General features: G+C 43.2%; 1 protein-coding gene across 1 annotated transcript in view; it reads right to left on the reverse strand.

Moving 5' to 3' along the window:
* Rgsl1 (regulator of G protein signaling like 1) overlaps positions 1-21224 on the reverse strand; it is a 70223-nt gene that overhangs the window by 29856 nt on the left and 19143 nt on the right. The window contains exons 7-12 of the mRNA XM_075987331.1: positions 20856-20918; positions 19945-20170; positions 16605-16712; positions 9103-9205; positions 3287-3480; positions 60-177 (exon numbers count right to left, since the gene is read on the reverse strand). Coding sequence (XP_075843446.1) covers positions 60-177; positions 3287-3480; positions 9103-9205; positions 16605-16712; positions 19945-20170; positions 20856-20918 — 812 coding nt within the window. The remainder of the gene's footprint in view (positions 1-59; positions 178-3286; positions 3481-9102; positions 9206-16604; positions 16713-19944; positions 20171-20855; positions 20919-21224) is intronic.

Raw genomic sequence — 21224 nt, forward strand, 5'->3', positions numbered from 1 at the left:
GGCTTTTCAAAGACAGGAAGCAACTCCAGAAGGAGCCCGCCTTGTCTGGGCATGCTCACCACTTATCTTCCAGAGATTTCATTACGTAGCTCTGGAGCATCAGCAGAGTGGTGGTGGTGATGTGGCGCATGTGAATGACTTCTTTGATGTAAGGAGCATCACATTGCAGCATCTCTTCTAAATGATGAGAGAGGGAGGGAGGGAGAAAGAAAAAGCGTCATTTCTGTCTGCTGCTTGGTGCTTCGCATGCAAGTCTCAGGACCTTCTGTTCTCATTCTGGCCTCACTCTGAGCCTTCTACAATTTGACGATTTCTAAAGAATATTTTAAATGTTATGGGAAATTGTTTTGTTGGCAAAATACTATCTTTCTTAGTTCTATTTCAAAAATGAAAGCTTAAAGGGAAATGGAATCGTAAAATTTAAACTCATTTCTGTAGCCGGGATGAAGTTTTCCAGTTTAGGGGTAGCTTAGGAGGAAAGGAGTAAAAACAGTCTTTGGGTGCAGAAGTCTTTGTGTATCCTACTGCACGTACTGGCTTTGGGGGAGCCTAGGCAGTTTGGATGCTCACCTTACTAGACCTGGATAGAGGTGGGCGGTCCTTGGGCTTCCCACAGGTCAGGGAACCCTGATTGCTCTTCGAGCAGATGAGGGAGGGGGACTTGATTGGGGGAGGGGGAGGGAAATGGGAGGCGGTGGCGGGGAGGAGGCAGAAATCCTTAATAAATAAATAAATTTTTTTTAAAAAAAAGAAGTCTTTGTGCCCAAGACACAAATATCAACTCAGGGACAGATTCACAAGACTGCATCCTGGCAACGTGGTGCAGCATGGCGCTCCTTGTGTTCAGAGGTAGGAAGGTTTGTTAATGAGACCTGAAAATGCAGCCGAGAAAAATCTGGGCGCTCCTTTCTCTTTGAGATCCCCCTCCCCAATAACTATATATAGAACTCACACTGAAAATCAGCACATAAATATTTCTTATATGTGGCAATGCATTATGACAACAATATCTCTTCCATTCTACAAGACAGGACCTTTGGCTGGACCACACAGTCAGAGTTAACAATGCACCTTGAAGACACTTCAGGCTTCAGACAACTAGTGCTGTGTACTCTGGCCGTGAACCCGCCCTTAAGAGAACAATGTAACAACTAACCTTCCTTGCCTTAGATTTCTCATGTCATTAATTTTAACAAGGGAAGCTAATACATAGGTGCAATTGTAAAAACCCGAAAGATCCTGTACTATATAGTACTACGCCTATAGTGCCCCATGCCGCTACAGGTCGGTATGCTTTCGTGAGCAGGGAACTAAGCTTGGAGACTTAAAGACACAGAGACAGGCACACACACACACACACACACACACACACACACACACACACAGGGGGGGGTCACTCTTGATACAAGAGGGCCAATGCCCAGTTTATTGTGCTCAGGGGAAGCTTATATAAGGATCCTGAGCCACGCATGCCCAGCTTTTGGGATATTTCAGCTGCAGGCCCATCAGCCTACCATCAGGGTCTCATGCCCAGAGCAGCTGCAGGCACAGGTGTTTTGCTCAGTTCAATCCAGCAGGCAAAGTCAAGGAGAAAGTCAAGGGGCCAGGGATCTGCAGCTCCCAACATGCAGTCTTAAATGTGTACTCTTCCATGTCTCTGTCCCAAGACTAATGCACACATGTATGTATGATATCATAATCATTGGCTGAGGATAGAAAAACAGGACCAAACCAGCTTATAAAATGAATGCCCACCATAAATGCTGGAGCAATGTATGGATATTGCTTGACAGCATTGGATTGTTTGTTATCTGGATCAGTTGGTCTCAGTTAGAATCAGTGACCCCATCCCTTGGGTTAAACATTGCTGGACAGGCGGTGGTGGTGCATGCCTTTAATCCCAGCACTTGGGAGGCAAAGGCAGGAGGATCTCTATAAGTCTGAGTCCAGCCTGGTCTACAAGAGCTAGTTCCAGGGCAGGCACCAAAGCTACAGAGAAACCCTGCCTTGAAAAAAAAAAATCTGTAATGTTTCGCCTCCTTGCCCCATGTGGTGTCTTTTGTGCTGTCCGATAAGAAAGAACAAAGCCCTTTGCTAGGGCCACACAGGAACACTCAGAGACACAGGGGCAGATTCACAAGACAGCATGTAGGCAGGCACAGATTCAGACTCATACGGATAGACAGAGGACAATGGGAGGCACAGGGAAAAATTAAAGAATTCAAATCTGGGCTCCCTCTTGTTTAAGTGACACCCAGGGTTAGTGCTTTATAACTTCTTCTAATTCCTCAGTGTGACACCAGCGCAGTATCGGTGATTCTGAGTTCATTGTTACAATGTTCGAATTGCACCTACAAACCGTGACACACTGGGCTGGGACATGTCTGTGAATTCTTGCACATGGCAGGCACAAGTAGGAGGTGTCAGCATTTTAGGCCAGTCTGGGCTGCATAGTGAGTTTCAGGCCAGTGTGGAATATGTGGCAATACCCTGTTTCAAAACAAATGAACTAGAGAGATTTGTTAACTTTGAACTTTTTCTACTTTTGTACTTATACCCTTGTCTTAGATAACTATAAACAAAACCAAAGCAAGCAAACAAACAAAACCCAGCAAACAAACAAGCCCCCTCCCCACCCACACAAGCTCCACCTGCTCCTCTGAGACAGGCAGAAAGCTCCGCTCTGTGGCCTTGCTGCAGCTTGTCCGCCTCCAGGGGCGCACTTGTGCACCCTCTTTTGCTAGGGCTGTAAGCTAATACTTTATTTGTTGCCACTAGCTAAGAGGAATTTCCATGGGTCAAGTGTAACACCACATCGGACAGGAAAACAAGACGGTTCATGAACGATTTCCAGACAGACCATTCTCCGCCCAGGCTCAACTTTTCACATCTGGGCATGGAGGAAAACGCCCGTTTGCTTAGAGTTAGCCCCGTGCTAGCTGATTTCACGATCAGATAAGCTAGTTAACTTCAAAGTATTCTATTTTCTTTGTTTAGAAAACGCAGCTCTTTGTCCCTACCTTACAGGGATTAAGTTTCGATTTTCAACATGAAGTGAAATGAACGTGCATATGAATGCATCTTACACGTGGCTCCTTTTACCGATATTATGGCTTTGGGCTTAAATATTGTTCTCCGCATTCATTCTCACAGTCTTAATATTGCTCCCGTGGAGTATTACAGAGACTCCCCTGCTCTGCTCTCTTGGGGTTTTCATGGAGCCAGGCTGTTTCCCAGACTCTTCTACCCAAGAAACTGAAGTGGGAATCCGGAGGAAAAGGCGTACCGGGAGGGACCTTGCTGTATAAGTAAGTCTTGGTTATATTATCCAAAGCGGCCTTGTAAGTCTTTTCATTGGTCTCCATCGTGATCTTCTGCACGGCTATCAGGAACAACAGCGGGTTTTCAGCCTTCCGGTCTCTGAGGAATTCCCGGAAGCACTCCAGGTGTTGAGAATTTAGGAGGATTTCTGTCAAGTTCCTGGAAAACAGAGCACCGCTGGTAGAGAGGAAGGATAAAGATCATGGCGACTGTTCCGAGTAGAAAAAGCCGGGCACGGGTCACAGCGTCTCCTCTAGGCCTGTGAGATCCGCCTGCCTTTGCCTCCCGGTGCTGGGATTAAATGTGCGCCAACTGCTGGCTGCTCCTTGAACGGAGTTAGCGCTAATGTTTCCCACATAATCCTCTTTCCTTTACTCCCAGTCTATCTAAGAAGGCTGTACTCACTCTAGGGATTCATTGTCACTGACATCTCTATTTGCTCCACTCTCTGATTTTAATTGGCTGTTTAATCTCACTTTATGTCACAGTTATCATTCATAGCTCTCTACATCTTTTGACCAAATTACCCATCTATTATGTACATATGCCGTTTTGTTGGAAATTAGCTATAGGTTTTTGATAGATATCCTTTATCAGGATGAGATATCTTTTTTTCTATTCTCATTTTGAAAGTTTTTTTTTTAAATCATGCATAGGTGTAAGAGACTTTGTATCAATTGTTGAGATAGTCCTGTGAGTTTTCTCCCTCATTTATTGTGGTATATGTGGTGGTTAATTCTGATCATCAGACTGATCTGGAATTGACTAAAAGGTAGGTCACTATGAGAAGTTTTCTTGGTCAGATTGTTGGAGGTGGGAAGGCCCACCCTGAATCCAGGTGGCACTTCTCAGTGTCGGCCCAGAAGAAGGGACACGGAAGACAAGCTTTGGTCTCACCTCCTTCACTCTCACTGGCAAGTTCAACCACGCAGGCGCCGCTGCGTTTCTTCCTCGATATTAGAGTCAGCTTCTTCAAGTTAACACGTGAAGTGAGGACCAGTGGTTCTCCAGGAATCTGCCCTGTCTTCAACACCAGACTGGGCCTCACCTCCTGGGTTCTCCACCTCTCCAGGATGAGACGACATTGCTACACTACTCTGGCTTTACTGTATAAGGCAATCTAGGAAACCTGTTTTTAACATAACACCCATTCTAATACAGAATATTATTTCGATGTTTGGATGTTAACTGTGTGTTACTTGGATAAATTCCAGTTGGTTATGCAAAATGACTTTTATTTGTTACTGGATCTAGTTTGCTATTTGTTGAGGATTTGTATGTCTAGATTCAAAGAGAAGTACTAGTCTCTGTTTTTTAATGATGCCTCTTTGGGGACTCAGAATGATTGACACTGGCCTCATTGGACAAGTAAGAGTTACTTCTATTTTTTCGAAAAGCGACTGCAGTGTTGGTACTGTCTTTGCTTTAAATATCTCACAGAGTTTTCCAGTGCGACAGCCCAGGCTCCTTATATGAAAAATATTAAATTATTAAACACCTACTATTCTTTTTTGAGATTGGGTCTAACTGTGTAGCTCTGGCTGGCCTGGAAATTGTTTTGTTGACCAGGTTGGCCTTTAACTCCCAAAGATCTACCTGCCTCTGCCTCCCAAATGTTGGGATTAAAGACGTGTGCCATCACACCTGGCAAAACCACGACTTTTTGATGCTGCTCGAAGGAGACCCAGTTTTTAATCACTACTTTTGGGGGGTATTTTTAAAATTTTGTTGTTGTTTCTGTAGATTTACCAACACTTTCAACTTGTCCTTGAGTCTGCTTTTAGAAATTTGGGCATTTCTATAGGTATAGTACATTAAGTTGTTGAATCTGATCCTTCATTTTTTTAACAATCTCAATTTCTGCACAGTCCTTATCATTTTTTTAAAAAAATTTAAACACATTTAAGTTATATTTCTTTTGTGTGTTTGTATATTTGCGTGTTTGTGTCTTTCTACCTATGTGGTGTGTTTCGTGGTACACATATAGAGGGTTTGGATCCTCTACTGTGTGGCTCCTGCTCCTCTAGACAGATAATGTCTATTGAACCATCTTCCAGTTCCCTGGCTCCTCCTCCAGATTAAATCTGCTAATTCCGTCTAGCAAGCTTTTCATGCAGTTGTTACGCTTTTTCTACCGCAGATCTGAATTTAGTTGTTTTATAATTGGTCTCATTATTGATTTTCTCTAGTTGATTAATGATTGTTATCATACATTCCTTTAGTTCTTTAAACATAATTTCCTTTAGTTTGTTGAATAGTTTCTTAGATGTTTTGGCCAAGTTCAGATGGGAACCAGTTCCCCTCTGCTGCCTGTCCGACATACCACATCCATTCTGTGCTTCCCTGGCTGGTTTGTACGACCATGTAGCACCTGTGGAGGTGGAGCCCACTCCCTCTCGCTCTTCATTTTCCTCAAGTTGTTGCTGTTGATGGTTTGATTTGCTTTTCTCTAGTTTATTTTTCTCTAACTGACTCACAGGGTCAAATTCTAGGGAGCATTGGTCCCCACAGTGTGTTTCCACAAGGTGCCTGCTCTGCTTTTTCTTAAAGTTTTTTTTTCATTCTTTTTATTTTATTTTATAATGTTATAATAAAAATGATGCAAATAAAAAAAATCACACACTGAAATTCACCAGACCCTTCGAAGACTGTATGTCACAGTTCAAATAATAATTCAAAATGGAAGCTGTGGAGTTTCACATTGCATTTTAAACTTTTGCTATTGAATATATTTTTGTGCACTTATCCATCACAGAAATATTTTAAAGGATATATTCATTGTTGCTTTATATGTATGAGTGTTTTGCCTGCTTGTCTGTGTAACACCTGTATGTCTTGTGCCAGCAAAGACCAGAACAAGGTGTTGGAGCCCTGAAACTAGTGACTGTTAGCATCACACAGGTGTTAGGTATTGAACGGGCATCGTCTGCAAAAGCAACAAATTCTCTTAACCACTGAGCCATCTCTGTAGGCACTGCTCTTTTTGTTTTTAATTATAATTTTAAGGCCTTATGGAAAGCCAAGAAAAGTAGCTAACTCGGCCCATCTTTGTTCTGTCTGGGACTGCAAACATATTCATGACAACATTTCTGTGCAGTTGAAATCCTACATGCAGCTTAGGAGTTCTTCTTACAGCCTAACTTTTTAAAATCTGTACTCAAAATATTTCTTTCTCTTTCTGATGTGTGAATCACACAAAACTTGATCACAACACTTCAAAGTCATCTTGAGTTCTTAGTTGTCTTAGATTAAGAGCAAGAACTCTTATTATTATGGTATTATGGCAAAAGCTTTTAATCCCAGCACTGGGGAGGCAGAGGCAGGTGAATCTCTGAGTTCAAGGCCAGCCTGGTCTGCATAATGAGTTCCAGGAGAGTCAGAGCTACATCAGACCCTGTCATGAGAAACCCAAAAAGCAAACAAACAACAAGTAGAAAGTGACAAGAATTGCCTTATTAGTACGAGATGTATTATATAGATAGCATTATCATCTATATCATTAGAATGGCTGAGACTAGCGTATGATCAATAATAACTCACACTGAATGGGGGTTAGAGACAAGCTTAGAAGACCTGCAACTGTGGTGTCTCTGCCCCTGGCTATGATCTTAAGTCATGCTGTATGACTTATACGATTTAGAAAAGACTTGTATTATCCATGGTCAATGAAGTTGGAACTGTTTCTGTGGCCTGAATAGAGACCAGCGATGACACAGACTAGAGCAGCAAGAGGAATGGTGATTGCATTCCGGGAACCAGTTTCCATCATCTAAGGGCAGGGGAGATTTATTCTGAGTGTTTGGAACAGACAGAAGGTGCTACAGAAACAGAAGATTTCTTGTGGGCATTTTTTTTCTATACAAAATATTTCCCCAGAGATTTGATTGTCTCTTTGTATACTACTATATTTTCATACAGATGAAATATAATATATTTTCTACAGATGAACTCTTCTTGTAGCTAGTAATTAGAAAAAATGGAATAAAATGAACAAATTGGCCTCAGAGAAAATTAGCCAAGAAAGAAGGAATCATGCCAAAAGTACAAAGCACTAAAAAGTAGCACGTGGAATTGGTGGCGGCCTCTGGGGGTGCAGGCTCAGAGCAGGGAATTATAGCAGATGTAACACTTGGGGAACTTTTCATGTCTAAGTGACATTTGTGATAAGGGTGCTGAGGGATAATGCTCTTGTACCCTGTAAAGATTTATCATTTGTATTGGTTTAATAAAACACTAATTGGCCAGTAGCCAGGCAGGAAGTATAGTTGGGGCAACCAGACTAGGAGAATTCTAGGAAAAGGAAAGGCTCAGTCTGCAGTCATCAGCCAGACACAGAGGAAACAAGACGAAAATATTGCACTGAGAAAAGGTACCAAGTCACCTGGCTAAACATAGATAAGAATAATGGGCTAATTTAAGTTGCAAGAACAAGTTAATAATAAGCCTGAGCTAATAGGCCAACCAGTTTATAATTAATATAAGCCTCTCTGTGTTTTGTTGGGACTGAACAGCTGCGGGAGCAGACAGGAGAGAAACTTACATCTACAAAGGGAATTGGAAAGAAAGACAATTGTTGCCTCCTCAGGAAATGTCATAGACTTTTCTCCCAGTGGAGACAGATTAGAAAGTGGAGCCACAGGAAGGAAGAGACCAGTCATGAGACCACCTTAGTAGTGTGGAACCTAAAGTTCCTAAACGAATTGACCTACATGTGCTATTGACAGCAGTGAAAGATAAAAGGCAGTGTGAATGAATGCCTAGAGGAAGGATAGGACTGAGCAAAACATGCTTCATCCACAGCTTGGAAGTCAGTAGCTCTATGCAGCCTATGTAGAAGGGTGTCCATGACAGTGCTAGTTAATGTGGAGACTCACAACTGGTCAAAATATTCAGAACAAGCCACTGGTGCGTGCTTAGCCTGAAATGGGCCATCTACATCAATCCTCTCCTAGGCTCAGGGAACATCTTGGAAGAGAAGACAGAAAGAATTGTGGGAGGTGCAGGATGAGGAGCACTGTGAAGTGCTGGGATTTGAACATGACATGGCTGTTGCGCCTGTGCACTCACAGATCAATCAGACCTGCACAAGACCTCTAAGAGACCCAGTCCTTCAACATGCCATCACGGATGGGGTAGGGGCTAGTAAGGCTCCACCCCTCCCTGGGGAGCTGCAGGCAGTTAACAGTTGTTGAGGGAAGAGGAGTCATAGTCCCCAGTGGTCTAGCCATTGGTGCTTTGCCCTTGCACAGGTAAATGACTCTTAACTGTTCTCATGCAAGTAAACCTAATTAAGTGTATTGGATCACACACACACACAAAGGTAAAAAAATGAAAGTAGAGAAGACTAAGTTAAGCAGAACAATTTTGATGAGTAGGGAATAATCTATATTATGTATATTATATATATGTGTATATATATTATATATAGCATATATATTTACACAAAGGTAAAACAATGAAAGTAGAGAAGACTAAGTTAAGCAGAACAGTTTTGATGAGTAGGGAATAATCTATATTATGTATATTATATATATTATATATAGCATATGTATTTGGTATAATTATATATATGGTATAATTATATATACAAACAAAATTTTTAAAAAGTTTTCTGTAATAATTTAAGTTTTAAGAAGTTATTTGGTAATACATAAATAAGCAACATAACATGCAGAGCGTCTTGTCCATATGCATAAGAGCTACAGAAAAAGGTCTGGGGACCTCCACACAGAAAAGATTCTGTGCCTAAAGATGTTGCTATAGCTGGATCCCCCATCTTACCTTGGTCTCATGGAAGGCTTCCTTGTGACAGACTTTTTAACAAAGGATGTTTTCCTTTGTGAGCCCACGTGTTTTTGCTGCTTACGAATTCCTGATGAATAGCCTGAAAAGGACCACAAAGTTAGGTAACAATATTTTATAAAGAGAGAGTAAGAACGGACATTTATCAGGCATTGACTACAAGTATTGTGTCCGGTCACTGAACACCTGGACACTGTCATCAGGTCAGGGTATGTTACTCATGAATGTTGGCCATCAGGGATAGAGCCTACCTTCCTTAGAGACATTGGCCATCAGGCCTTCAGTCCACCTTCCTTAAAGACATGGACCATCATGCCTAGAGCCTACCTTCTTTAGAGACTGCTGAGACCAAGTCCACTATTCTCCTAGGTACATTACTGAAGATGAGAGCCACCTGCCTTCCAATCTGATTCTTTCATTCAGACACAATGCATGTGCTCTATCTTTGTTGACACCTTGGCTGTCCTCTCAGAAACACTCCACGGGTCCTTTGAAAGGACAGCCAAGGTGTCAACAAAGATAGAGCACATGCATTGTGTCTGAATGATTACAAATCCAGTCTGAGGATAACCTTAACTACCAAAAACCCTTTAATTTTATAGAAGAAAAACACTGACAATAAGATCATCAAAGGTAGGAAGAGAGTCATTTCATTGCTCAAGATCAGAATATGATCCGGTTATACAGTCACTGGCTTAAGATGCATATTAAATAGAATGTGTACCTGCAGGGTATTTTGTGTGATTTAATAGTGTGTCTGATTGGCAGCATACAACAATGATTGAAAGCCATACATATATATATGTTCTAAATAAATGCAACTGGGTTGATTTAAAAAATGAAAACCAGACTGTAGAAGTCTTGATACAAAAGAAAAAGAAAATCCATCAAGTTCCAAAAGCAAAATCCTTCCTAGGACCAAACACTTAAAATGTTGGGTTAAAAAAAAAACCAACAACATCTCAAAGTCATAAATAAGCCAATAAGAAATTTGGTTAAAATATGAAGATTAGAGAAAAGATTGTGAAAACAGGAAGACTATGTCAAAATAATAATTTTCAATGTTTAAGCCACAGTGAACATAAACAAAAGCCCAGGACTTGAAAAATTAGAAAGACTTCCCACCTTATATTTTTCTTAAGATAGCTGGCAATTTTGTAAATGCCAGAAACTTCAGAAACTGAAAGACTCTTCCCTGTAGGCGTGACTCGTTCCTCGAGTTCCTGTTTTGGTTCTACCTGGATTGAAAGTCCAAGAACCCTTTTCTCCTTTAGAGCTGCTCCTGTCAGGTATTTTATCATGACAGCTGGAAAGGAAACCGAATCATCTCTAGAAAGGTGATATCCAGTCAGTGCTGTTGCCTGGATATCCAGAATGTCTTCACGGACTTGTCATGGAATATTGTTTTAAGATGTGTTACAATTGTTTATGCTGTGGAATATTTCTTTAATGATGCAAAGATGTGTTGCATTCTTTTATTCTGCATTTGTTTATCTCTGTGGTGCTGGGTTACTTTGCCTGTCTAAAACACCTGATTGGTCTAATAAAGAGCTGATTGGCCAACAGCTGGGCAGGAGAAAGAATAAGGGGCGTGCAGGTAGAAAGACTAAATAAGAGGAGAAATCTGGGAAGAGAGAATTGGCGATCAAGGAGTAAGAAAAGAAGGAAGACATCAGGAACCAACCACCCAGCTACACAGCAAGTCACAGAGTAAGAAGTAAGAAAAGTATACAGAAATAAAGATAAAGTCCATAGGCAAAAGATAGATGGGATAATTTAAGAAAGGCTGGCTAGGAACTTGAAAACAACCTAGATGCCCTTCAGCCAAAGAATGGATAAAGAAAATGTGATACATTTACATAATGGAGTATTACTCAGTGGTTAAAAAAAAACAAAAAAAAACCTATGACATCTTTAAATTTGCAGGCAAATGGACAGATCTAGAGAAACACATCTTGAATAAGGTAACCCAGACACAGAAAGACAAATATCATATGTAGTCACTCATAAGAGGCTACAAATATAATATTTACTCACTCATAAGTGGATACCAGACATAAAGCAAAGGATAACCAGCCCACAGTCCACAACCCAAGAGAAGCTAGAACTCTCTTCCAGAAACAGATGGAAGCAGATACAGAGAGCCACAACTAACTAATGGGCTGAACTCCTTGAGTACAAAAGAAAGTGAGGAAGGAACAATAATATAAACAAAAGGGTCAAGACCATAATGGGGAAACCCACAAGATCAGCTGACCTGAACTAGTAGGAGATTCCAGACTAACAACTGGGGAACCTGCATAGAACAGAACTAGGCCCCCTGAATATAGGTGACAATGGTGTAGCCTGGGCAGTGTATGCAGTCACTGGCAGTGGGACCAGGATCTAACTCTAAAATATGAATTGACTTTGTGGAGAGATACCTTGATCAGCCTAGGCACGAGATGGCAGGGGAGGGACTTGGGCCCCCTTCAACGAGGTGATGGGACAAACGTAATTGACTTCCCAGGGGAGGCCTTACCCTCACTGAGAGGTGGATGGGAGGCAGGGTGGGGGAAAGGTGAGGGGAGCAGGAGGAGAGGAGGAAGGGGGAACTGGGATTGGTATGTAAAAAATAAACAAATTAATTAATTAATTAAAAAAGAAAAGATGGCTGGAAATAAGCCACGCTAAGGCCCGGCCCTTATAAGTAAGAATAAGCCTCCAAGTGTGATTTGTGTGGGAGCTGGGTGGCGGGACCCCAAGGAATGAAAAGCCAGAGAGCCAAAGAGTGAAAACAACCAACCCCTCAGACTCTCACTAGGGAAGATACTCATTAGAATTAGTGTTTAGATGGAGTCTTGGACCAGGTCCAGGTCACACTGGGTCTACTGGGCCCACAGTCCTATATAAAAGTCATTTCTCCAGTTCCTAAAGCATTTACTTAGAATGGGGTTATGTGGCAATCAGAAGGTTAGCCACATCGCTTCTCTGGTCTGAGGAATGCTGCGAGAGCAAAAACGAACAATCAAAATTCCCTGGAGCATATCCTCCCCGTCAGGATGATAATATAAGAACAAATACTGTATCCTAAAATATTGAGAGATACCAGGAAATGCTTCAAAAAACTTTTAAAACTTAAGTTATGAAGCCGGGCGGTGGTGGCTCACGCCTTTAATCCCAGCACTTCAGCCAAAGAACGGATAAAGAAAATGTGATACATTTACATAATGGAGGCAGAGGCAGGCGGATCTCTGTGAGTTCGAGGCCAGCCTGGTCTACAAAGGGAGTTCCAGAACAGGCTCCAAAGCTACAGAGAAACCCTGTCTCGAAAAAACAAAACAAAACAAACAAACAAACCCTTAAGTTATGGCTTTGTATTCTTTAAAAAACAAAGATTTCTCTTTATTTATGTGTATCATGACATTTTGCCTGAATGGATGTATGGACATGTGTGTGTAATGCCCATTGAGGGGGACAGATGTGAAACAGTTGTGAGGGGCCACATAGGTGCTGAGGACAGAACCCAAGTTTTCTCCTAGAGTAGCAAGTGCTTTTCACCCCTCAGCCATCTCTCCAGCCCTGGCTTCATATTCTTAACAATTAAATTATGTAATAATTAGGAGTAAAATCAAGAACAAGGTAGATAAAAAGCTAACACCAAAAGGAGAAATGAGCCACAATGATTCAGTGGGATACCAGGACCTGGCAGAGTAAGAGGAACTTCCCTAATGGTGAGCAGAAGCAGAAGGGCCACAAAGCTGGAGAATTCGGAACAGAAGCAGAAACTGGAGGATATACCAAAACACTGGCACAGTGTGAGGAGTTCATGTGGGTTGAGAAAGAATGTTCATACTAAAGGAAAGAAAGCAAGCCAACATGGACCAACACTCTGCCTAAGTCGACAAGCTTAGGTAGCCTGAAAATGACGATCCCCTTAGATGTGGCCCACACAGGACATCAGAAGCTGAGCAAACTGAGGATATTCGTGGTAAGGGATCATCGTATGTGGGCTAAGAAAGTCCAGGCAAGATGAGGAGAGAGCCCAGCCAGAGGCTAACAAGGCACCTAACAAAGATGAGGAATACATCCATCCACATGAAGGGAGAGCTGGGTTGAAGGCCAGAGCCTGAGTGGCAGGAAGAGTGACCACATGTGGTGATGGCCCAACACAGATTGTTAGATATGGAGAGCCAGAGTGGCCCGAGAGGCCTCAGAGGCCCTCATGAAAGGACAAAGGCTGGGGCTGGGCTGGAACCACTGCCTTGTGGGACTCAAAGTTGTGGTTTCTGGAGACCCAATTCTCCCTCCTGGGCTATGGTTATCAGCCCTTCGACAGCTGTGTCTGAGGTATCCCATATTCTCTTTGCTAACATTGTCTGACCTAACTCCCTGCTGACCTTGGTCATTTCACCCCTTGCAAATAGTATGTACGATACTCTAATTCCCAGTAAACTTGCTTGGCAGGAGTCACCATGATGTGGGAATCCCCTCTGTATGCTGTGAATATGTTTTATTACCATTGGTTAATAAAGAACCTGCTTTGGCCAAAGGCTTAGCAGAATAAAATCAGGTGGAAAATCAGTACAGAGATAGAGAGAGAGAGAGAGAGAGAGAGAGAGAGAAGGTGAAGTCAAAAAGATGCTGTGAAGCTGCCATGTTGGAACCTTGCCAGTATGCCACAGTCCCGTGGAGATACACAGACTAATATTAATGGGTTAATTCAAGATGTAAGAGCTAGCTTGAAATATGCCTGAGTCATCGGCAGAACAGCATTGTAATAAATATAGTTTCTGTGTGATTATTTGGGTCAGGGTGGCTGGGAAACAAAAGAGCAGTCTACGCCTACATCATCAGCTTACGCAAGGCATCCTGGTCCCTGCTGTTGCCTTTATCTTTATTTCTCATCCTTGGTGCTTCCCCTTGACACCTCAGCTTTTGGGACCCTTATTCCTGCCAGTTTAGGTCAATAAGAGAGAGCAGGATGAGGAAGGTTTTCCCTCAAAGGATGACCCTGAGACAACTGTGGAGTTCTAGCAAAGTAAGAAGTTGCTCAGGCATGGAGGTGCTGGGGCAAAGCACTGAAGACCAGAAGCGGTGAGACGGGCATTTGTGAGAACAAAGGGGTGGTGGTGAAGACCGACTACTCGTATGATGGGGCTATAAAAAATATGAGTGAATTTAAGACAATGGAAATCAGGCTTCCCATGATCAGAGAGGGTAAGCATAAACATGGAAAAGGAGAAAAATAGAATGAGCACAGCATTTGGGGACAGTAAAGGTAAAGGGACAATTTCCGTGTTGCTCTTTGCTCAGCTCAGCAATGATATGTCATCAAATGGAGCAGCAGCAGCCTGGGAACTCATGACGAAGTGGATCTCAGATACATCAGGGATGATGGTCTAGGGTGTTCAGCCCTGCCTGGCAGGTTCTCCAAGTCCAGCAGAGGTACCAGCTAAAAGGAATGAGAGCCCAGCATGGGGAGCAAAGAAGGCGGGGCGGGGGGGGGGAGGAGAAACCTTCCTTTCCATACATGTCACAGAGGTGCGATTGTCCTTCTAGAATACAGTCTCCAAGAAACCAAACTGATCTCTGGAAAAGCTGCTTCAAGACACAATTGAATTTCTATGTGAAGCAAGTGGGCGCAGTGGGTGCTGCCTGAATCTCCCCTTTGGGAGCAAAGCACTCATTCTCCCAGCAGTGCTGGCTACCGATAGCTCACTGCTCCCTCTGTTTCCTGAATGAACCTCTGTTGTAGTCTACCCACCCTCATCCCTCTGCCCCAGGCAAACACATTCCATCTCAGCCAGGGTGACAGTACAGAAGCCTAGGTACCTTCCTTCAGTGAGAGACAACTCTAGAGGGCCATTCTAACTCCTGAGCTTCCCCCGGTGTCTGGAGAGTTCCTCTGTCAAAGCCTCAAAGCTTTCCTCACTAAGAGTCCATCCTAACAAACACACTTCCACAAATCCTTGGCTTCAAAAAGAAACACCAACAAAATGGCTCCAGGAAACTTGGCAGAAGATGAAGTCACATTATCTTAAAATGTCTATTAGATAATAATAAAAAAGAAATGAACGATTGCTGGGAGCCTAGCATGAAGGTCCTTGAACCTACAGAGCTCCAGAGAGACCAGGAATGTTAAGCACACGGGATTGCCTTTCCAATGGGAAACAGGAAAAATCTGTTTTTATCCAGAAGGCTGATAATTGGACGGGATTAGCAGCCGGGTGATCTACGTTATCTGTTGGGCCAAGCCATACCAAGTTCCTACAACCAGGATAAGGGGTGGCTCATTATTTGAAGGACCCTGATAGCCAGGCCCCCAAGCTCCCACAATCAGGATCAGAGGTGGCTAATAGCCCAAATGACCTTCATTCTGTCTGTGTGACTGAGACCAGAACAGACCCTTAGGGACTTAAGCTAGTACAGGTAGCCTATCTCCAGAATCCATCTTCTTGGAGGAAATGATATGTACCCAGAGTTGAATTTTAATTTAATCATGCTTCTTTGTATGTCAGGGATTGTATTACACTAGGAAACTTTTTTCAAATTGTATTGGGCTTAAAAACATTGGGTATAAACTGCCTATTATTAGATTCCCTGAAGTCTGATCCAGATCGACAAAGTCAACCTGCATCAGGTTTTCATTCTTGTTTTTTTAGGTTTTTTTTTTGGGGGGGGGAGGTGGTGTTCAAAACAGGGTTTCTCTGTAGCTTTGGAGCCTGTCTGAACTAGCTCTTGTAGACCAGGCTGGCCTTGAACACACAGAGATCTGCCTGCCTCTGCGTCTCAAATGCTGGGATTAAAGGCATGTGCATCACTGCCCGGCTCAGGTTTTTATTCTTATCTCTTTGTATGGTTTGCTTCCCTGTATGACACCTGCAGGGACCCCCTCAAGTGATCTTAATTTTCATCATCTCCAATGTTTTATAATTGCCTTTGATTTCCATCACATCCTTTAGGACTCTGTAGGAGTGGAAACACATGGTGATTATCTCTGGAGTATTACTGACGTGGAAGTGATGTATGTTGTGAATATGCTTTATTGCCGTTGGTTAATAAAGAAACTGCTTTCAGCCAACGGCTTAACAGAATAAAGCCAGACTGAAAGAGATATATGTAGAGAATAGGCGGAGTCAGAAAGAAGCCATGTAGCTGCCCGCAGGAGACAGATGTCTCCACCAGGGCCCATCGGAACCTTGCTGGTAAGCCACAGCCATGTGGCGATACACAGATTAGTAGAAGTGGTTTAATTTAAGATATAAGAGCTAGCCTGAAATATGCTTAAGCTATTGGCCAAACAGTATTACAATTAACGCAGATTTCTGTGTGATTATTTCTGTTCCTGGCAGCCGGGAATGAACAATCAGCCTCCGACAACATAATATCTCCTTGCAAACAAGGTATGGTTCCTCTTTTGCCTTAGGCCTCTAGAGTACGGGAATTCTTAAATTTGAAAACAACAACAACAAACCTTGCCTTACACCTTGAACACTTGCCTTTTGGAGGTGCCTTTTCACAGTATATTTTGTAGTCTTCACTGATCTTTTCTATGGCCAATTTTGGGTACTTGTAAGAGAGCTCCTCAAAGGTCATTTTGTTTACATCTGTGAAGGAAAAATAAAGGCAGAGCATAGCTGTCCATTTTAGGGTCAAATATCCATGTACGTTTCTTGAAGACATTGCCTTTAAAATGTTATTTGAATTAGACAATGGTGTTTAAATAGGCTACTTGCATAAAGAATGCAAATCTTGTAAGCTAAATTAGAATCAAAGAAGCATAGACTCCCTTCCATTCTAGAATGAGAGGTCGGCCTTCTCTGCTAGTACAGGGATACGACACTGAAGAAACTATTGACAATTCAATATGAGTAGTAACTCGTTCATCTAGATGATTTTTGATCCCTTGAAGCCACCTTTCAGGAGGTGATGCAAGTGAATTTCAAATATTTTCCTATTGCATTAACTTTTTTTACATGCATGTCCAAGAATTTGTTAGGGTTTTTCTTGGTTTGGCTTTGACTTTTGGTGAATTAGTCTCAGAACTAGCAGCTCAGAGGTCAGGATTATGTAGGTTTTTTGAGAGTGACAGGACCTTTCATGGTCCAGTTATGCATGACCCAAGGACCTAAGATGCTGGATACTGAGCAGTCATGGAAGATTAGCCTGGATGAATGGCTCGTTGTCTCCTGCCGATGAAAGTTAAAGACAGACTCTTGTGGAAAGTGAACAAAGCAGATAAGGCTTTATAAAGAATCATTACAGGACAGCAAAACATTGAGGAAAAGTGAGTGGAACTTCAGAAAATGGGAGAGGTTCACAAAGTGTGGAGGAATGATTAGGTTTTCTACATCCAAGGCTTTTGTAGGACAATAATAAAAACTGAACAAAGGCTGTGATTATCTATGGGCTGTCATGGGCTGAGACAGTAGAGGGTCCATGTGCTCTATGTATGTTTATGCCTCTACCCCACCCAGGGAGCTAGTTTGCTTTGGGCATATGTTTCTCACTCAGTTAGGGATGTTTGAAGCCTTCTTTACCCATCTCCAATGCTGGCTTTCTTAGCGATTGACCTTGGCTATAGGCTAGCTGTTGGACACTTGGCCAAGTCCTACCACTCTCAAAAGCCCCACAACATCCTGGTCTATGAGCAACTAGTTCTGAAATGAGTTCACAAAAATCAAAGCTCAGAGCAAAGATAGCCTTAACAAATTATTTGCTACAGACATCAAAAGATTGAAGCAAGAACAATGGCAACTTCTGACCTTGTAGGTATCTTGCTATTGATTATGCTAAGCTCTCTGGCTTTGTTAGTCATTGTTGTTCCTTTGGTCCCTGCCCCAGCCACGCCCACCCCTTTTAACTCCTGACCCCGCCCTGACATCGCTCTCTTTCTGCTTTTCCTCTCACACGGGGCTTTTGCTCTCTCTCTCTCCTCTCTCTCTCTCTCTCCCCCCTTCTCTCTCTCTCTCTCTCTCTCTCTCTCTCTCTCTCTCTCTCTCTCTCTCTCTCCCTTTATTTCTTTCTCTCCTTGTTAATAAATTCTTATATAGCTATTTCCTGTGTTTATATGTCTGACCCACCGCCACCGCCACCGCTGCAGCCGCCAGGACCCGCTGGCGGGGACCCGCCGCGTGTGTGCCCTCCCGCTGGTGAGAAGCTGTGGCCGCTTGCTCGGGTGCCGGACCCTGGAGCTGGCGCCCGGCACTGCTGTGACCCGCCGGAGTTTGCTGCGGGCGGGGGGACCCCAGAGCCCAGAGAGATTTTATTATTTAACAACAGTCATTGACCTTACTGGGCATGAGTTAATAGCTGATGTGGCTAGCTTAACCTTTTGAGTGTCCCAAATGCTGCTAACAGTCTAAGCTCCCTTTGTTCTTGCAGTTACCAAGAAGTAGCTGCAATGTTCATGGTCATTTCTTTGTGTATAGAATGGTCTGGAGTCTCTTCCTGAGATGGGAGCAGGTTCCTTAAACTATGACAATTAGCTCCATTAGAAGCACCATGTTAAAAGCAAGGCTATGTAATAAGTGATAGTGCCTAGGATGGGCCTCCCAATGAGAAAAGGTCTCTTAAAAGCTACCCCGTCAGTCTGCCATCACTAGCCTTGCTTCTTAAAGCCTGGCCACCTCTTACCAGGTCCATCTTATATTCCACTGGAAGCATCTCTGTCTCTCATCCTTAGTGCTATGGCGTCACTGTCTTAAGCCTCATAGTCCCTTCTTTGCCACAGCATCCATCCCTACTGTAGAGTATGTGCAAAACTTGTACTTTTTGACAGGAGTGCCTCTCCTTTACTGTGAAATAGCTCTTGTCTCAGAACTACCACCAATAAATGCAAATCCTTGTTCTTTGGAAGCAGGAAGTGGAACATCAGATGGGTGTCACATGATGTGAAAGGTCTAGACTTTCCCCAGCTGGACCTGAGTTTCAGTTTCCTAAAAGGACAATGAGAGAGATGGCATGTAGCAGGCCTGAGCCAGCCCTCACAACATCACAACCCTCACAAAAAAAAGGACAGAACCTGGGACTTGTCCAGACTTGCCTCCAAATGGAAAAGCTGTAGCTTTCACCAGTTCCTCCTAGCCCTAGCCAATTAGAACATGCTAATATGATTGCCACTCGTGTACACCAATCATAAACAGGATGACCTAACTGCTTCTAGAATTCCTTTAGCTGTGTAGAAGTCTGTAAGCTTCTCTCCAGACTGCCATTTTGCCTGTGTGTTGGATGTGTGATTCCAGCATGCCTGCACTCACACTCTCGAGATAATAAATGCTCTTGCTGATTGCATACGTGGGTGGTGGTCTTTTGTGGGGCTTCTCCATCATGGATTGTTCAGTGCTAACCACGGCAATGCTTCGGTGGGCATGGTTTCCAACTCCAGTGCCATGGCTTCCAGGGCCAGTCAAGAACACAGTAAGTTTGCCTGCATTCAGATCGTGACAGTCATTTTCAGTGTAGCCTTGGAGGGTGGCATTGTCTGGGCCTTGGTTATTAGTTGTACGGAGCTTAATGTGTAACTATGAAGATCAAGTGAAGTAATCTTTGTAGTGCACAGTGCTGATTCATAATAAATGATCACTGAGAAAGTAAGTTTTATATTTTCAAGTTCTCTAAATGTAAAGATTTAAAAAAAAAAGAAAAGAAAAAATGTGATTGCCCTTACTCTTTTTTTTTTTTTTATTTCGAGACATGATTTCTCTCCATAGCTTTGGAGTCTGTCCTGGAACTAGCTCTGTAGACCAGGCTGGCCTCGAACTCACAGAGATCCGCCTGCCTCTGCCTCCCAAGTGCTGGGATTAAAGGCATGGGCCACTACAGCCCAGCTGCCCTTACCTTCTAAGAACACTGGAGATGCCATCATTTCTACCTGGAGAGAGCCGCCCTGCCTCAGGTTCTCAGTAGCCACTTTTTGCCACTGCATAGGATCCATTTTCTGTAAGTTAGCCAAACCCTGGCCTAACACCAGTGATTCCTGAATCCTTTTATAAAGATGAATGTTCTCTTCTTTGCTTGTCGCTTCTCTTTTATGCCACCGGGCTTTGATGAAGCGTGTTTGAGTCTGAGAGGAGTTGGGGGAGAAGAGGCAAGAGTCAGTGGTTGTGGGAGTCAGCCAAAAGCAAGAGATTTGTGACAACTCAGTCCTCCACATCCATGCCTTCTGGTCACATAGACTTTGCCTCGTGGCCTTTAGAGCTATATACTATGCCCCCCTCACCCCATAATCCAACTCATTTTTTTCTAAGACAGAATATTTGAGTATAAATTCCTTAGAGTTAGCTATGTAGTATTTTTCCTTGAGAGCTTTATGTTCTTTTTTAAAAAAAATGTATTTCTCTCTCTCTCTCTCTCTCTCTCTCTCTCTCTCTCTCTCTCTCTCTGTGTGTGTGTGTGTGTGTGTGTGTTTGTGTGTGTGTGTGTGTGTGTGTGTGTGTGTGTGTGTGCAGTGCATGTATGTATGTGTTCAAAGATAGAAGAAGGCATCGGAAACTTTGGAGCTGGAGTTATACAAAGTTATGGGCTGTCCAATGTAGGTCTTGGCAGCGTGAGTCCTCTGGAAGAACAGCAAGTGCTCTAAACCTCCAAGCCCTCTCTCCAGCCCCTTAGGTCTATATTCTTTAGAATATCAGGGATCGTGTCTCCCTCCAGCTGCCTCCAGGAAAAAGTCCTAATTTTATTTAAGTCTCTAAAACATAAGGACTTCCCCCTTCCCTCCCAAACCCTCCACAACCCAAAGTCGCTCCTACTGTGAAAACGAGAAACCAGTAGTCCTCTTCGCTCAGGAATTCATCATACCAGGGACTGAGTATCTGAAATCCAAGCACAGTGTGAACATTATGAGATGGGTCCTCAGCTGGCTACAGCTTCCCAGCTTGTGGCCACCTGACACAGTAGACTGCAGGGTCTGGCTCTCACTGGGAGATCCAGGGAAGTGGCCAACATCAGCTACAGCATCCAGTGGACATTTCCATAGCAGCTCTCATGGCCTCTCTGTGTCAGAGAATAGCAACACATTTGTACTGAAAGGGCAAAGGAGATTAGGTCAGAGCACTTAAATCAGCAAGCATCCTGCACGCTGCCCAGTGCCTTCCCAAAGCTCTGTCTCTGCTTCTCAA

The sequence above is a fragment of the Microtus pennsylvanicus genome, chromosome 10, assembly GCF_037038515.1.
Source record: "Microtus pennsylvanicus isolate mMicPen1 chromosome 10, mMicPen1.hap1, whole genome shotgun sequence".
NCBI lineage: Eukaryota > Metazoa > Chordata > Mammalia > Rodentia > Cricetidae > Microtus > Microtus pennsylvanicus.